The 17,999-nt window shown below is 48.1% G+C and overlaps 1 protein-coding gene across 2 annotated transcripts in view; it reads right to left on the minus strand.

The window, feature by feature from the left end:
• Ptpa (protein phosphatase 2 phosphatase activator) overlaps positions 1-17,999 on the minus strand; it is a 28,243-nt gene that overhangs the window by 9,824 nt on the left and 420 nt on the right. For both annotated transcript variants that reach the window (XM_028757080.1, XM_028757081.1), the window contains exons 2-5: positions 12,647-12,744; positions 10,690-10,776; positions 4,969-5,094; positions 1,213-1,330 (exon numbers count right to left, since the gene is read on the minus strand). In XM_028757080.1, the coding sequence (XP_028612913.1) occupies positions 1,213-1,330; positions 4,969-5,094; positions 10,690-10,776; positions 12,647-12,744 (429 nt within the window). The remainder of the gene's footprint in view (positions 1-1,212; positions 1,331-4,968; positions 5,095-10,689; positions 10,777-12,646; positions 12,745-17,999) is intronic.

Consider the following 17,999-nt stretch of genomic DNA (forward strand, 5'->3'; position numbering starts at 1 on the left):
AGAGGAATGGGAGATAGCCAGCAAAAAGGGCAGTAGGAAATCATTTTATCCAAAAGTAACAGCATACAAAGGCCCAAGGTAAGTGATCAGCATGTCTCCGGCAGACAGCACAGAAGGAAGCTCTGACTACATGGATCTAACAGCCATGCTTAGAGCTTGCACAAGCACTGAGGATAGATCACAAGGTAAGAAGGACCTGCCTCTCTCCCCGGCACATCCACCAGTAACAGTCAGCTCTGCGCAAAGCACTGGTGAGACCCTGGACCCTGTTCCTTATGTGGTAAGACATCTGGAGGGAGAAGTAGCCAGGTGTTTCAAGCCATTTCTGCAGGATAGACAGTTACCAGATACGGATGCACAGACGCTCAGTTATGTTCACCTGTAAATCTCCAAATGACAGCCAGGGTACCACACTGCCCTAGAAACCATCCCCTAGTTGGGGATTAATCAAAGCCCCCCATATCCCAGGGTCTCCCAACTGCTGCCAGCAGCAAGAGGAACAAAGGACAAGGTTCTCCAAGGCTCTGCCTCCAGCCTTCCCCAGGGCCTGCTCTTGACACTGGGCTCTCTCTGGCTCTCCTTCCCCAACTAAGTGGGAGACAGCACATCTCTCAAATGCTTAGTTTAGGGAAAAGAGGAAAGGAAGCCCTTATGACAACAGGGGTCTTCTGGGCTATACAGGTTATCCCAACCTAAAAGTCATTTCTCTTTAAAGTGCCCTCAACAGCTTGGCCAAAATGGATAAGAGAGCCAAAGATCATCAGCACAAAAAAAAATGGCTGAGACAAGAGATATGCGGGAGAGAGTGGGCTTTCAAAGGTTTTTCTTCTCTAGGCAGCTGCCTTTAGTAAGTGCTCAATAAACTATCTCTAGAGTGATGAGGCGCCTAAGCAGAAGCCAGCTTCACCAAGAACTGAAATCAACTCTCAGCAGGTGCCATGCCTGTGGCAGTAGCGCCACCTGGTGGAATAAGATAGAGCCAGAAATCATTATCCCTCCCAACACTGCTGAAACCCATACCCACACGGATCCTTCTGCACACGCACTCGCACACACGCGCGCACACACACAGAGGGGGTGGGGAGCGGGGCCTGACAAACTGTTGCTTGCTCAGAGGCCCCCAAGGCTGTATGGAAGTCGGAGAGAGCAGCTTAGGCAACATGGAGAAAGCAGCAAGGCCCCAATCACCCAGAGCCCCTCAGCAGCAGATACCTGTGCCATAGTCAATTCGTGTGGAGTTCCCCACAGCCTCCTTCAGGTAAACTGCCACTTCAGGCACAGCGGCAGCCAGGTGAGTGGGGACCACTGTGGCCACCAAGTTTTCTGCTTCCTGATAACAGAAGAGACACATATGGTAGCAGCAGATTAGACACCATCTGAGTGAGCAGGCACCCATTGGGAAGCATCTTCCTGGACCCAGACATCGAGACTTGCTTCCTCCACAGTTCTGAGTGGCCAGAGAACAGGGGAGAGACTCCTGGGGTGACTCTGGGAGCAAGATAAGAAATCAATTCTCTCCCCCCTCCCAAAAAAAATAAATTTTCCCAAAGGTATACAGAGATTATGGGATGTCTGGCCTATTATTCCCACAGTTGCTGGATCCACTCCCAGGGCAGTAAGCATGTAGGCTAGAGGCTGCCATGACATACACAAAAATGTTCCAGACAGCAATATTTATACAAGCAAAACATAAAAACTGAGCTGGAATGTCCCAAAATAGCAGAATAAATACAATGTACATACTTCTACAACAGAACACTATACAACAAAGAAAAAGCTGTCCCAAGTGACAGTATGATGCACCTGACAGATAAACGTCAAGGAGGACACACAGACACGGATGTCAGAGCACACAAATAAATCAGGGAGGCGGGAGGTCAGCTTTCCCAAGTGGGAAGGGCCGTCAGAGAGCTGGAACGTTCCGAAGCTCACTTGGGTGGTAGGTGCGCTTCAAGAACACGAGCCCCACAAGCTGCTGCAGCTTCTTAGCTATTGCTAGCTTCTTTCCGAGTTCTGACTTTACGTTTAGCTTCCGAGACACCAAGACCACATACCACCAGAGTCCAGCGGTGCCCTGAGGCTGCTCCCTCCTGGTCAGTGGTGTGCTCACGGAGTGACAGACTAGTAAGGAGCATCTCTCTAACTGGGGCTGGAGGCATCGCCACCACAGGCCTTGTCTGGCCTGTGAGTACTGCTACTCTCCACAGAGACCCAAAGCTGTATTTTCCCAGATGCTCCCAAGAGGCAACTTCTTCCCAAGATTAAGACCTTGGGGACAGAGTCTCACAGCGCCTACTCAAGCACGAGCTGGGGGCATGGCACAGGACAGACTTTATGGCATTCGGCAGAAACCCATTAAAAACTCAGTGCATTAGCCAGGCGGTGGTGGCACACGCCTTTAATCCCAGCACTTGGGAGGCAGAGGCAGGCGGATTTTTGAGTTCGAGGCCAGCCTGGTCTACAGAGTGATTTCCAGGACAGCCAGGACTACACAGAGAAACCCTGTCTCGAAAAAACCAAAAAAAAAAAAACAAAAACAAAAAAAAACCACCTCAGCGCATTTGTGAGTCCACAGTGGTTTTGGTAGCGCTTTCCTCTGCTGCATCGTGTCAGTACGGCCTTGGTTCTAAGCACACCACGGGCACCTCTGTACCATGCATGCTGTCATGTATGCCATTATGCTACACAACGCCAATGAACCCTGACTGACACACACAGACTTAGATGTTGGGACTCTGGTCAGTTATGACCTGCAAGACGTTCTCTGCACAAGACGTTCTCTAACAGAAACAGAACAGCTTAACTGCAGAAAACAAGGACTTCTAGTGTTCCTCTTGCCATCAATCAAGTTAATGTACCTCTAGATTATACTAAGATATTTGACTTGTTTTTCTGGTTTGTTATAAACATGTGTATGCTTTATACCATGTATGTGTTATCACGTGCATGCAAGTGCCCTTGGAGTCCAAAAGAGGATGCTGAATTCATTGGCACTGCAGTTACAGGGAGTTGTTAGAATTGGGCTCTAGGAACTGAAGTCAGGCTTGCTGTAAGGGTAGCCCATGCATGGCTGTTCATGGTGACATAGGCCTTTAACTCCAATACCCAGGAGGCAGAGAAAAGAGGATCTCTGTTAGTTTGAGGCCAACCTACAGAGCAAGTTCCAGGACAGCCAGGATGAACTAGAAAGACTATCTCAAAAAATAGTAGCAGGTACTCTTTAACTGTTGAGCTATCTCTCCAGCCACAGAGAATATTTGATTTTAAAAACTTCGATCTGAGTCGCCAACCTGAGTTTTAAAAAATAAAAACAAAACCAAAATGAAGAATGGATTCTGGAAGTAAAACAGAATTTCTAATGATTACAGTTTGTGTCTCTGTTGCTGCAATGAACACCATGACCAAAAGAACAGAAACAGGTTCCAGGAGTAGGGTGTTGTATCGATGACCACATTTTGTTGGAAGATTGGGGAAGTGGTTGGAACTCTGAGCTGGAAAAGACATCAAGTCCTCAGAGCTTAGTGGGCTGTTCTGTGGAAGCTTGGATGAATGTTGAAAGAAATGCAGACAACGGGGGCCTGTCTTGTGAAGTTTACAAAGAAGCAGATTCTATAAAGGCTGTTCATGTGATGGTTTCCGGCCAGCTGGTGCTGAGAAATCCACTGGGATTAGTAAGAGATCAGCATTATTACAGAGAACTCTTCTGGGAAATATTTCATTCACTAGGGTCAGTAGACAGAAAGCTGTGGTCCTGGGGGCAAGGCTGTGTCTCAAGATGGAGCTGAACTTTGCAATGTGTAAGAGTCTCCACATGGCAAGGCATGAAGGAGTCATGGAGGAGAGAAGCTGACGATGAACACCAAATGATAAGGTCCTGGTCCCTGAAGAAAGGCCGAGCTATGGGGGCTATTAGAGACGGGGCAGCCTCCATTGTGGTAGAAACCACAGGACAGCAGAAGGTGTAGTGTAGGGCCAACCTGAGCCTACAGGACAAGCTGTGTGCGCTGCAGATGGCAGAGACAGAAGCAGGGGTGCACAAGCCCGTTGGAGCCTAGAAGATGATGTGTGAATTCCAGATGTTACAACCTGAGTTTTCTGCACTGTTGGAGTTCAGCTCTGCTTTCATCTGATCATAACTCTACTTTGAAGCTCCCTGGTTTTGAAATAAGAAAGCATATAACTTGTTTCTTGTTTTATAGGAGCCCAGCTAAGATTCAGATTTTAAGGAGAACTGAGATCTTTTAAGTGTTAGAGTTATTTAAAGACTGGGGCTTTTTCAAGTTACACTGTTTTTGTTGTTTGTTTGGTTTGGTTTGTTAATATATAATCCTGGCTGACAGAGAACTTGTTCAAGATCAGATTGGCCTAGAACTCAGAGGAATCCACCTGCTTTTGCTACCCAAATATTGAGATTAAGAGTGTGTGCCACCATGCCTAGGTTTTCCTTATTCTTTTTCACTTTTGTTTGTTTTCTCTGAAACAGTTTCTCTATGTAGCCCAGGCTGTCCTGAACTCAATCTGTAGATCAGGCTGGCCTTAAACTCACAGGGATCACCTGCCTCTGCTTCCCCTGTGCTGGGACTAAAAGCGTGCACAGTCCCCACCACTACTACCTGGCTTCCTTACTCTTTTTCATAGTTGCATAGTACTCACAGACGGGTGGTCTAGTACAGTTAACTTGTCCTCTTATGATGGGTACCTGAATCATTCCCAATCTGCTGCTAACAAAATGACTTAATAAGCAGCCTCATAAAGGACACTATGTAACCACACCTGCTGTTCCCAGTAGATTGGCTGGGAGAGAATGATTTTGTAATTTAGGTAAATAAAATTGTCATTCTGACAAATTTCCTGCTTTTATGCTTGGAAACTCCACAGGTCTGCTTTGAACACACAGTTGCCCCTTCTGGGACCACAGTAGTCCTCCCACTGGCCCAGCCCAGCCCGGGCTCTGACAGTCAGGCTCACCTGATCAAGTTTGGCATACCAGGTCCTGTAGGCTTTGTTCCCAAATCGGGAAGGCTGGTCCACTGGCGGGGTTTCATCAATCCACCTATCCAGCGTATCAAGAAGTGCCACCAGCTTCTCAATGGCCTGTGAAGGTGCAACAGAGGAATCACATACCACAATGACTAGTGGCCCTGCTGGGGCCACAGAAGGAAGTTCCCTAGGCTGGGAGCTCTCCTAGCTGTCCACCCTCATTCCCAACTGTCCAGAATATGAAGGTGGGTCAGGGAGCAACCTTCCCTTCAAAGAAGGAATCACACTTGGCTAACAGGAGAGTGTCATGCGTAGTTCCAAAAACAAACACCAGCCCCAATCTTTGTTAAAGCAGATACGATTGAAGACCTTCACTGAATTACACAGACACATGAACAGAAGAGAGAAAAACGCAGTGTGGTGCTTCAGCTCTTTGCTAGCTAGTTTTATGTCAATTTAATGAAGCTAGAGTCATGTAAGAAGAGGGAACCTTAACTGAGAAAACACCCCAGCAGACTGGCCTATGGGGCAAGCCTGTGGTACATTTTCTTGATTGATATGGGAGGGCCCAACTTACTGTGGACAATGGTGCTTCTGGGTTCTACAAGAAACAGGGTGAGCAAGCCAGTGAGCAGCACTTTCCATGGCCTCTGCTTAAGTTCCTGTCCTGGCTTCCCTCAGTAATAAACTGTGACCTGAGTTGTAAAGTGAAATAAAACTTTTCCTCTCCAAAGTTGCTTTTGGTTACGATGCTTTATTAGAAATACTAAGTAAGACAATTTGTTGTCATGACCACTTAAAAACACTGTGTAGACACTCAAAATCACCCCAGGGCTGTGTCTGCCTGAGAACATCTTTCAGCTGGTTTGACTGAGTGTGGGTACATCCTGTAGGTGTGCCCCCAGACTGAATGGAAAGGAGAAAAGAGAGCGAGCTGCTCACCAGTCTCGATTCTCTGCGTCCTCACTGTGGAGCCTCACAACCCTTCAGCTTGTCCTGCTTTCTCCACCATGATCAACTGCCAGAATAAACCCCCTACTTCCTGTCAGGTCCCAATCACAGCAACAAGACAAGTACCTAATACAGCCAGTAATCCTGACCTCCAAAAACAACTACCACCTACATCTTAGCAGCCTGGCTTGTTTTCTCTACTGCTCTCCACTGCTCAACAGCATAAGAACTCTACAGGAAGATAGGAATGGCTCCAATCCTCCATTAGAAGAGCACTGAGCTGCTTGGAGATTTGGGCTTCTGTTTCTTCATCCCAGATGTGAGGGCAAGGATCTATATATACCTCCTAAGGCACAGGAGCCTGCCATAGTGCGATGGATATACTTATGTCTGCAGACCCTGAAACTGGACCATGGACAGCTGCCTTAGCCTGTTCCTCTCCCCCTGAACGTCTTTCCACACCAGTGAGGATTAATGGTCCTCACTATTCAATGTCTGGGCTATTTTCATATTTTACCACTGCAGAAAATACTGGGTCACAATTCTGCAATGCCATCTTGGTGTAAATCTGGGGTCATCTGTATGAAACTTTGAGGGCTGGGAGCCTGAGACCCCATCTCTCCATATCATCCCTGCAAACAGCGCCAGGAAGCAAAGCTGATGTCACAGGTGTGGGAGACATCAGCTATACCTTCTTAGTTACAGGTCAGGCTTCTATCCAGAGACACAAGGCAAATCAATGAGGTAGCTAGGATGCTCCCTCCAAGTGCAGGTCTGGCTCAGAGAAACAGGCCAGGATTAAGGGCTGGAAGATGAAGTAATGAGGGAGCAACTCAAGGCCAGGAAGCCTTGGGAAAAGGATTCTAGCCAGGAAACAGATCCTGTCATGCCAATGGGAATGCACAGTACAAAGAGACATCTCCTGCAGATCTTGGAACTAGGTGAGGAACAGGCATGAACCCAGGAAAGGCTCTGGTTAGGTAGACATGCTGAGGCCCAGCCTGGAGGACTATTAGGGAATCACACATTCTGTGTCCACACTGGTGTGGAAAGAGGTCCAGTTTCAGGGTCTGCAAGCATAAGTATGTCTCATTGCCCTGTGGCAGGCTCTTGTGCCTTAAGAGGTATATATACATCCTTGCCCTCACATTTGGTGTTGGGATAACCCACAAATATTGTATTTACTGGCTATAAAAAAAAAGTATGTTCCTTTGTTGTCAACAGTTAATTGAATCAGTACCAGGCTAACAGGATATGTAAATGTTCACCACTTCCTCACCTGCTCAACAAAGAAAGGCAGGCTGCCTTGAAGAAGGCCACATAGTCCCCAAAGCCAACTGCTTCAGTAGGGAGTGTGGCTTTCTGCATGACGAAGAGTAAACAGCAGGAGCTGGGACAGCAAGATTGATAGGAAAACCCAGGCAGACAGCAGGACAGAAGGAAGGACAGAAACAAGACAGGGAGGCAGGGCAGTGAGAGCCTCGTGGGGAGATGCAATGGCAGAGAGATCGGTTAAGTCAAAGTCTAGCTGAGAGACTGCCACAGCAAACAGGCTTTAAACTAGATAGATGTCTCTGGGACTTTATTATTAAACCACACAAGCGCCCTGCAATATTGAGATCTTAAGTTCTTTGTATCTGCAGGGACTGTTGGCCAGGGTCTGCGGCTGCAGGAACTCAGAAGCCACAGTCACAGAAGAGCCTGCTCCCTGCTGCACAGCATAACAATGGCCCTGAGTGTGCCCTCCACAGTCTTCACCTACACTTGGGGCAGGGAAGGAGCAAGCTGCCCGAAGGCTGAGGCAGTGGCTGGCTGTGTGACATAAAGATGTCTTGAGCAAGTACTGTCAAAGCCAGGCTTTGTGAGGAACCAGGTCACTAGAAACTGCTGCTAAGTAAGAACCAAAGCCCATTTCACAGAGCAACTCTGGCATACAGGAGGTTGGGACATCTTAGTCCTAGGAAGCACCAGGCTCCCTGAAGATCTCTGCTTATGGCCCAGACAAGGCACTAAAGGGGATAAAGAACTGGCTCCTGAGGCCAGTAGGAGCCTGGACCCCCGAAGCTGGCTCAGCTGGGCCAATGAGTAATTAAGACTCCCAGTTCCTCCTTCTGAACTCAGAGCACTGGAGCCTTGAGCCACCCTATCCCACCTCAAGGTACAAAGAATAACGTGTGTTCCTCCCACTCCTAGGGCAGTGCCCCTTAAACTTCATGGACCGCTAAAATCTTCTCTAAAATTACACTTACTAACTTGTCATTCTGCCCCTCAGGATGTTAAAAACAAAGATTTGAGAAAAAAAAAAATAGGGTGTGCTAACAAATGCCTTTCATTCCAGCACTCAGCAGGCAGGCCTCCTGTGTGAGTTCAAGGCCAGCCTGGTCCACATAGTAAGGTCCAGGCCACACAAAGACTATAAAGATACTATCTCAATAAACAAACAAAACTCCACCCCTTCTCTCTCTCCCTCTTCCCTCTCCCTCTCCCTTTCTCTCTCAGATTTATTTATTTATTGTATGTATATGAGTACACTGTAGCTGTCTTCAGACACCCCAGAAGAGGGCATCGGATCCCATTACAGATGGTTGTGAGCCACCACATGGTTTCTGGGAACTAAACTTTACCTCCCTAGTACTTAGCATGGGTAAAATCTAGGAACAACTTGTCCTCATGGGTCTAGACAAACTCTACCTGGCTATGGTTCACCCTGCTTCAAGTTTTATGGAAGTCACTAGTCTACATTGCTCCACTCTCTCTTGAGCCATCTGTGCTGTTATGACTGGTACCTTCTGCTGCCCCAGCCAATAAAGGACAGTTCTGGAGACCAAACTGGCTATGGCTCTACACCCAGTGCGCCGGTGCGGTGGGTGCGGTGGGCATCGAGATGGACCTAGCTCAGGAGGGGCCCTGCTAAAGCAACAACATCTGATGGAACCTTAGAGCTGAGTGAAGCCTCTGACATAGAGTGCTAACAACAGCAGAGCCATTCAGCATGTGGCAAAGCCCTGGATCTGGGACCCCAGTGGCTCTCCACCTCACAGCATGCACCCTGAGGAGCCAGCCACTCTACAGGTGGCCAGAAAGGACAAAAAAAGCTGGGTGTGGTGCTAACAGGCTGTAATCCTGGCACTTGGAAGGCAGACGCAGGATGATATCAAGTTTGAGGCCAGTTAGTCTACACAGTGAATTCCAGCCCAGCCAGGACTATAGCAAGACTCTAACCTCAAAAAAGAAAGAGAGAAGGGGGAGGACATAGTCTCAAGGAATAGAACCGGAGATGTGGTCCGGTAGTAGAGCTCTTGCCTTAGCATGTGCAAAGGGGTGGATTCTATCCCCAACATTAAAAAAAAAAATGGAGTTTGTAAACCACTCAGCCAGGAGGTGACGTGATAGCTAGCAAACCCTCTCAGCGTAAAACATGGTATGACCCTGCCAAAAGAACAGCCAAAGCCAGCCCCAGTCAGTGAGGATAAGTCCCAAGGAGCCTTGGGAGCAACTGAGACCCCAAAGGGATTGGTAGCTCAGCATCTGCGGATAATTCCGGCATTCTCCTTAATTAGGCCCCCCTTGATGTCTCCAGCACACTGGGCACTGGTGAGCTCAGCCAGTTAGCCTATGTCCAAGCCACAGCCCAAGAAGAGCCAACCCAGGAAGTCAGTTGTGGGCTTGCTCTCAAGGGACATCTGTCTCTCCCCAGTGAAGCCCTAACTCCCATCTCATATAAAGAACCAGACTATGTCCCCCAGAAGCCAACAGGCCAAGAAGTGACTTACTGGGAACCTGGTAGGAAGGTAAAAAAGGGCAAGCTCAGCTGGGACAGATGAAGAAACTAGGCCAGAGCCTTGCCCAACAGCCCAGCTGTGCCCAGAGGGCAGAGAGCCAAAGCGCCAAGAGATAAGAGGCTCAGGCTCTGGGCCAACTGGGACATGAACCCAAGAGGCCACTGGAGGCCTGGGACCTAGTTCTGGGAGATGACACTGGAACGGCATACAGAATGGAAGACTCCACCTTCCAATGACAGAGGTGAGCCTGGCCTCCAGCTCATGTCTTACCTGCATTATCAAGTCTCTAAAACAAGCTGAGCACCTATTACACGGTGCTCAAACCAAAAGCAAGAGCCTGCCTGTGCTATCTACTCAGTGTTTCCACTAGGAACGAAGCTTGAGGAAACAGGGTCTACAGATCTTGCTGTTGGGTGCCCAGAGATGCAGCTGGAAAGTTTAAACAAATGAGGGACTCTCTCAATAGAATAGGGTATGCCAATTATGTCAACAGACAGGAAGTGTGCATGCACTGTTACTGGGGTTGCCCTGGGCAGTTGTAGTGCTGGGGTTTGAACTCAGGACCCAACGCATGCCAAGTCTGTGGTGATCTACCACATTGATGCCACACATGCTGCTGCTAGTGATCTCCCCACAAACTCATCTACCTCCTTTGCTTTTTCTCCAGCATTGGGCACGGAACCCAGGGCTGTGCATATGCTAATCAAGCACCTGGCCACTGAGCCACATCTCCAGCCCCTTATGTCATCTTTAATTTCAAGATTAATAAAAATATCAATTAGAAAAAAAATACAGATTATAAAACTGCATATTTGCTTTGATCTCAGTTATAAATATTATTTTATTCATAGATTTAAAACATTAGGCCTATGGGCCGTGAATGCTCACTGCACTGTCCTGGGACAACCTACTGTCTGTACCTGCCTGCTGTGATCAGCTTGCTTGGCTCTGCAGCAGGCTCTCTGCCTGCGCCTACCTCAGAGACTTTGTAGTCGAAGGTCAGCTTCTTCCCTTTCACACCTTCATTGAGGGTAAGGATAAAGCCGATGTAGTCAGCATATGCCTAGCAAAAGCAGGGAGAACAGAAGAAAGAGGGGGTCAGGTCTCATCCATTCCAGCTCCACCCAAGGTCCCCCAGCTCCCACTCCCAACCTAGTACTAGAAGGAGACACAGAGTACCAAATGCACACATCTTTCCCCATCAATGAAGCCAGCACCGCAGTGAACAAAAGCACCCCAACCTGCAGCCTAGGCTCTGAGTGCTATTAAGACAGTCCCATGGGACCCTACTGTCACCATTTTACTAATGCAGAGACTAGATTTCAAGGGAGGAGGTAATCTGCCATGGTTTTCCACGCCCAGGGTTTCATGAGACCCGGACCCTTGCTAGCCTACCTCTGCAGCTGAGTACCAAATGTCTGACTAGTACCCAGACAGCACCAACAGGAGTTCAAGGAACACCCCCAGCACTCCCTTTCCCAGATCATCTTCCAGCCAGGTCCCAGGTAAGGAGGGTAGCTATAGTGCGAAGTCTCTGCTTCCAGTAGGAGCTGTTTCCTGCCTACAGACAGGTCTACCAGTCCCACTTCCAACTGCACTTTCTTCCTGTTGGGTTGTAGGTTACCATAGCACGGGGAGGAAAACCCACCAGGCCCTAGGCCCCCAGGGAATCAGTTTCTGAGAGCAAATGCCTCCATTCCATCTTGTGTTTTCATTTCTTCCTCTTCATCTAGTCTGTGGGTGCTGGAACACCCATAACGAGCCAGGGAAACAGGCATTTGGCATTTAAAGGGGACGAGTCTACACTAGGGTCCTCTTACCAGCCTACAGGACAGCCTCCAGCAGGCCAAGGGGGATCAAGCACAGACATTTTCCCACACAGGCCAGGACCAAGCCCTTGTCCAGGGCAGAGCTAGTGTATGCCATGGAATGTAAAAGGTGTGTCACAGACAAAATAACTAGATCCAGATAAAGAATCGTTCTTAGCTGGGAAGGTATAGGTATAGATAGTGTATGGTGACATTTAGTGGGTTGAGCTTACCATTCAAGGGCTGACCCCTACAAGATTCAACTATCCCCAAACATCAATGGTGCTGAGACTGAGAAACTCAGAGGCAGAGCAACAGAGATGACAAAGGGCTCTCTCTATCTGTACCATAAGCGCTAAAGAGCAGCCAAAGAGACTAAGTGCTTAACCTGGTGAACAGTCGGAAAAGGACATGATAGCCATCTGCAAATGTCAGAGGGCAGGCTTGTGAAAGAGGGACAGGCTCCTGTGACTCTTCCTACTCCATGGAGTAAGGCACATGGCTGTGGCATGGACAATCTGTCACACAAGCCCTTGTGCCTACTGTCTGTACAAATGACATTCTCCGTGGCAGCTGTAGACCTGGCGTTAGAGCCTGACTGGAGCTGGCCGGGCTCAAGTCCCTTCCTAAGAATTCAAAGTGGTCTTTCTTTTCCTCAGTTCTGGACTGTAAGTCTAAGTTGTTTTCTTCTGCCAACCATCTGGGCTGAGCAGCAGGGAAAGTCAGCCCACTCTTGGGACACTGGCTTTCAATTCCTAGCTATTATTAGTGTGGTCATGTTCCTGGCCGAGGTGACCACAAACTAGTCTCTTCTCCCTCTGTTGCACTGGCTCTTACATTTGTAGGAGACTCGGGTGTATCCAGTACACCATCGAAGGAACAGTGAATGATTTAAGCAGAGTAGGATGCTCTGGTCAAACCTTCCTGACATGGCAACCGTGTGCACTGCCTGGGAGGGAGTGGGGCAGCCAGCTGTCCTCATCCCCTCCGTAGGACTGACAGTTCAGGTGCCAAGAGCAGGAAAGGCCAGGGCCATCTAAGCCTGGCCTGCCTGGAAAGCCGCTGACTGAAAAGCCTCAGGTTCTCACGCTTGCTCCAACCCTCAGGTGCAGGCACCACTCGTACCTGAGAGCGCTTCCATTTGCCCATATCTGGAACTGTGTGGATCTCCTTTTTTGGAATGATAAAGTTCAGAGTAGCTGGAGGGGTCTCCTCTGAAGAATCTTGATGAAGGAAAAAAAAAAAAGGCAAGCAGGTGAATAATTTCTCCCTCCAGGTCCTCCCTGGTTTTTTGGAAGCAGGCTCTTTCTATGCAGCCCCAGTTGGCCTCAAACTCAGAGAGCTCTACCTCAAGTGCTGGGATCAAGGAGTGGGACACCGTACCCAGCTCGCTCGCTCGCCTCCCCCCCACCAAAACAAAGTTTTTCTGTGTAGCCACTAGCTGTCCTAACCTGCTGAGCCATCTCTCCAGCATGATTCTTGTTTGTTGTTGTAAGCCCTGTCTCCTCAACTCCCATTTCCTGGTATACAGATATATACAATACACACACACACATACACACACGGTTTCTCTGTGTAGCCTGGCTGTCCTTAAACTCTGCTCTGTAGACCAGGCTAATCTTGAACTCAGAAATTCATTTGCTTCTGCCTCCCAAGGGCTGAGATTAAAGCTGTGCCCAACCATGCCTAGCTTCTTTTTGTGTTTTGTTTTTTTATTATTAAAATTCTATTTTAAATTTATGTGTATGAGTTTTTTTGCCCAAATACACTCAGGTGAAACTAGTTAGACAGTTGTGAGCTGCCATGTGGTCCTGGCAACAGAGACATGAAGAGCCTCACACATCAACTCATTGACAAAGTCTGGTGGCTTTTTTGTTTTTTGTTTTTATTAACATAAGCTTTCACTATATAGCCCTGGCTGGCCTGAAACTGTCTATGCAAACAAAGCTAGTCTTGAACTCACAGAGATCCACCTGCCTCTGCCTCCCCAGTGCTGGGAATAAAGCTGTGCACCACCACATACAACACTGTGGTGTTTTTTCCTTCAAAGACTTTATTGCAGTTTATTTCTCCAAGTCTTCCAAGAATGTGTGCACATACTTCAACTACACTGCATACTGCTGTTAAAGGAGAACATGTCATTTCACTTTACCTGGAACCAGAAGCCCTCGCCCAAATGTTTAAAGGCTTCAAGTCATCAGTGTTGATGGCTTCTGGTCAGGGTGCCCCTGGGGGGGGGGGGGGGGGGGGCCGGGCACAAGAAGCGGAGGGCGCCCGTGCGTATATGAACAACACAAAGTGAGCTGGATTTTCTTTCTTTTGGGGGAGGGGAGGTCAGGGGAAACGGGGTGGGGCAGACATGAGGGATTGGGAGTGTATGATGTGAGATTCCCCAATGATCAATAATTAAAAAAAAAAGATATGTGAAAAGAAACTCTACATATGTTGAAATCATGCGGCACACCATTAAATTACCTCTGGACCAACAAAGAAATCACAAGACAAATAATGTTTTGAACTGGATGAAAGATGATAATGTGGTATATCAAAATGGTGACCAGAGCTTCAAGACCTCAACCGCAAGGACAGTCGCTACGTGGTAATGTGGGAGATCTGCTTCAGCCCCTTTAGTGTGGATGTCAACATCCTCAGATGGGCGGGTCCCGTGTAGAAAACGTGTCCTATTTGAGTATGGCCTCCACATACTCTCCTCTGTATGTTAAGATTATGTAATGCTTGATACAGTATAATGCCACGTAAGTAGTTCTCATACCACACCATTGAAGTCACGGTAAGAAAAGAATCTGCATTTTGGTCCACACTTGATAGAATCCATGTTTGCAGAGTCCCCAAGAACACAGCTAACTAGGTGAGAAGAAGGAACCAAATAAAAACAGAACCCAGACCCTCTGAAAGAGTAGCCAACCTCTGAACCTCTGGGCCATCTCTCCAGTCCGTTTTTTGTGTTTTTAAACCTGTTTTCAAACAGGCTGACCTGAACCCACTATGCTCCCCAGACTGGCCTAGAACTCACGGCAAGGCTCGTTTCAGACTTATGAGTGAGTGCCAGGGTTATCGCATCCTGGTGCTTTATAGTTTTCCCCCAAGATAGGGTTTCTCTGTGGAGCCCTGGCTATCCTGAAACTCATTCTTGTAAACCAGGCTGGCCTTCAACTCAGAGATCCACCTGCCTCTGCCTCCCAAGTACCAGGACTAAAGGTGTGGGCCACCACTGTGGGGGGGTTCTTTATTTTATTTATATGAATACACTGTGGCCATCTTCAGACACATGAGAAGAGGACACTGGATCCCATTACAGATGGTCCTGAGCCACCATATGGTTGCTGGGAATTGAACTCAGGACCTCTGGAAGAGCAGCCAGTGCTTTTAACCTCTCTAGCTCCCTCCCACACACACACACACACAGTTTTTTTTTTTTAAAGAAATAAGTATCTGTTCTGTATCACAGGCGTAGAAAGAACTTCTACACACTAACAAGTGAGGAAACCCCACAGTTCTTAGTATAACCCCATTCTTGTAAAAACAACTCACACTCTACAAAAGATTAAACAGCAAAGCTCTGCCAGTCATCTCTAGGGAGCACAATTCAAAAGTGCCTTCTACTTTTAAAATTATGTTTTCCAAAGTCCCCCAAAGTCTGAAAGCCCAGTTATTTTAAGTAAGTTTACAGACTAGTATGTGGGCACTCATAGGCTTGGTGTAGCTGATACCTAGTGAAGGCATTTACACACTGAAATGACTTTGCTTGGTTAAGAGTGCACCTCCTTTAACACAGAGAAAATGAATCCCAAATGCACCTGCCAAGGTTTCAGAGAACACCTCAGCCTGAGTCTGCAATTGGAGACGTGGTGGTTCAGTAAGCATCTCCTTTAAAAATGCAACTCTCAGGACTGGTGAATGATGGGACTCCACATAACATACCTGCCCGTGCTGCGCTCCTCTAAAACCCAGCCATAGCTACAAGCAGAAAAAGCCACAGGGGCCTGGAGCGGCTCTGTGTATGGGGTAGCCTGCTTGGAGAAATCCAGGGCATTTGGAGACTGAAGGGAAGGCTAGAAAATGAGATAAGAGCAAGACAAGCTTTCTAGCCTTGGCAGAACCCAAAAGTAAACCAGAGGGGAGGGAAAGGACATGCAGGTGGAGTCCAGAAGCCACCCCCCACTCCTCCTCCCATCCCACACACACCTTTTCCCACAGCCCCATCCGAGGCCCTTCGAAAAAGTAAATTGCTACTTGAAGTAAGACGCTAAATAAAAAGCTTTGAAGCTAGCCTGGTGAGCTAACCATAGTTTATGGGGACATATTTTATGAGAAATGTCTTCCCCATCCCAAATCACCAAGCTACAAACAAAGCAACCTACTGCATCTTTGGGATCCAGCCCTCCTGTACAAGGCCTAGTCCCTATAAGACACTACTTCACAGAGAAGAAGGCCTCCAGGCCTGGCTAAGTCACTGTGAGGCAAAAGAGTAAGTCACTGAAGAAACAGTCTGCAGAATACACAAACCCAAATCAAAAACAAACAAGCAAACGAAGCTAATAAGCCTTCAGAGAGAAGACTATAAGAGAGATCACACTCACAGCCTCTCCAGTCTCAGGTTGCCTCTGACAGGGAACCCAGAGACTCTGGATCATAACACCCAAAAGCAGCCCAGCAGCTAGTGAGGAGATGAGCACAAGCAGCACGTCACTGCAATCCCAACGCTCAGTGGGTAGAGACAGAAGGACCCCCCCATTCTAGCCAGTCTTGGGCTCATAGTGAGACCCTGCCTCAAAACAAACCAGTTCAGCATGGTGACCCACATTTATAACCCCAGCTCTTGGAATGGGGAGACAAGAGGATCCGGTACACAAAGTCATTCTTGGCTACTAAGGTGATTTTTAGCCAGTGACCTTGTATCAAAAGCACAAGCTGGATACAGCAGTGCAAGCCTTTAATCCCAGCACTCAAAAGGCAGCAGGTGGATTTCTGGGCCAGTCTGGTCCACACAGTGAGTTCTAGTCCTAAACAAGTTCTGGATATGTGGCAAGTGCAGAGAACAGAGTCTGTCTGGGGATGTCAGGAGGAAAACGAAAAGTCCCAGGGGATTTGGAGAGACAAGGTGATACCTGTCACAAAACAAAACAACCCACACACAAAACCCCAAGAGGGTGCTGGATTATCACCTCCCATATGTGACATGTCTGCATCTGGTGAGGACTCACCACACCCAAACGCTCTGCTCACCTCTGACTACCACAAACGACAACTCCAGGAGGAAGTTTGATAACCTCATTTTAAAATTACATCTGTGTGTGTATGTGTGTATGAGCCGCAGCATGTGTATGGAGGTCAGAGGACAACATTCAAGTCAGTTCCATCCTTCTGCCTTGTGGGTTCCAGGAATCCAACTCAGGCTGCCAGACTTGGCTGCAGGCACCCATACTGAGCCACAGTCTCGTCAGCTTCAGTCTACTAAATGACACATGGTGACTTGCCATATAGTCTGTGTAACTTGAAAATGTTCACAACCTCTCTGAGGTTGGTTGGTTTCTTTTCCCCTCCAGTACGAAAGTTCTGGTCCTGAACTTCCCTTTCCTATAGTCCTGTCATCTTCAGAGACACTCATTTCAAAAAAGAGTCTGATCACCTAATAGCTATTATCTCTTGATGTCAACACTAAAATCGATCAGGACACATTCATAGAGGTTTTGTATAATTTAAAATAAATGTCTGGTTTTGAATTCCACTGTGCTCATCTATTTTGGGGGGCACAGAAATGGTGCCTCTTTTTCAAATTTTCTCCCTCCTGAGACTTCATTTGGGACCACAAAATAGGAAGTTGTGGTGGAAGAATCATCGAACACTTTCAAAGTATGAGCTGAGTTTAGCCAACCTATCCATTCTCTGTAAGAATTTTCCAGTCCTTCTTAACTACACAGAACCAGCAAACAGCTTTCTCCTCCTCCAGGAAAGGGTGGGGGGGGGGGGTTGTCTCTCTCCTGGAGCATCTATCTCTGCCCTAGTTACTTGAGATGGACCACAACAAGGCCACAGTGTAAATAAAAGTTACGGACGATGATGCCACCAACCCTCTCATCTTGCCAAACAGCCTTTTTAAATTAGTGGTTTAGACACCGCGGGTAGTTTCTCTCAATTAACTCTGCAGATACTGAAACCCCCAGAGCCAAGCCTGCAGGAGGGCGGGAGAGAGGGAAGGAGATGCAGGGTGGGCAGGGCATGGAGGAGGCTGGCGTCCGAGCGAGGCCCAGGTCCACTCGAGCAGTTTCATAAAGAACGTAGCCTCCTGGATCCCTCTCGCTCCGACCTCAGGCAACTCTGCCACCAGATCAGGAGTTTTTTACCTGAACGCGCTCTGCCCCTCTCGACCGCTCTGCCCGCCCGGCCCCCCGATAACCCTGGGCTCCCCGAGGTGGGACGCCCTCCCCGCCACCCGCCTGCAGCCCAGGGCTCTGGC

The sequence above is a fragment of the Grammomys surdaster genome, unplaced genomic scaffold (assembly GCF_004785775.1).
Source record: "Grammomys surdaster isolate TR1022 unplaced genomic scaffold, NIH_TR_1.0 126133, whole genome shotgun sequence".
In the NCBI taxonomy this organism is placed as follows: domain Eukaryota; kingdom Metazoa; phylum Chordata; class Mammalia; order Rodentia; family Muridae; genus Grammomys; species Grammomys surdaster.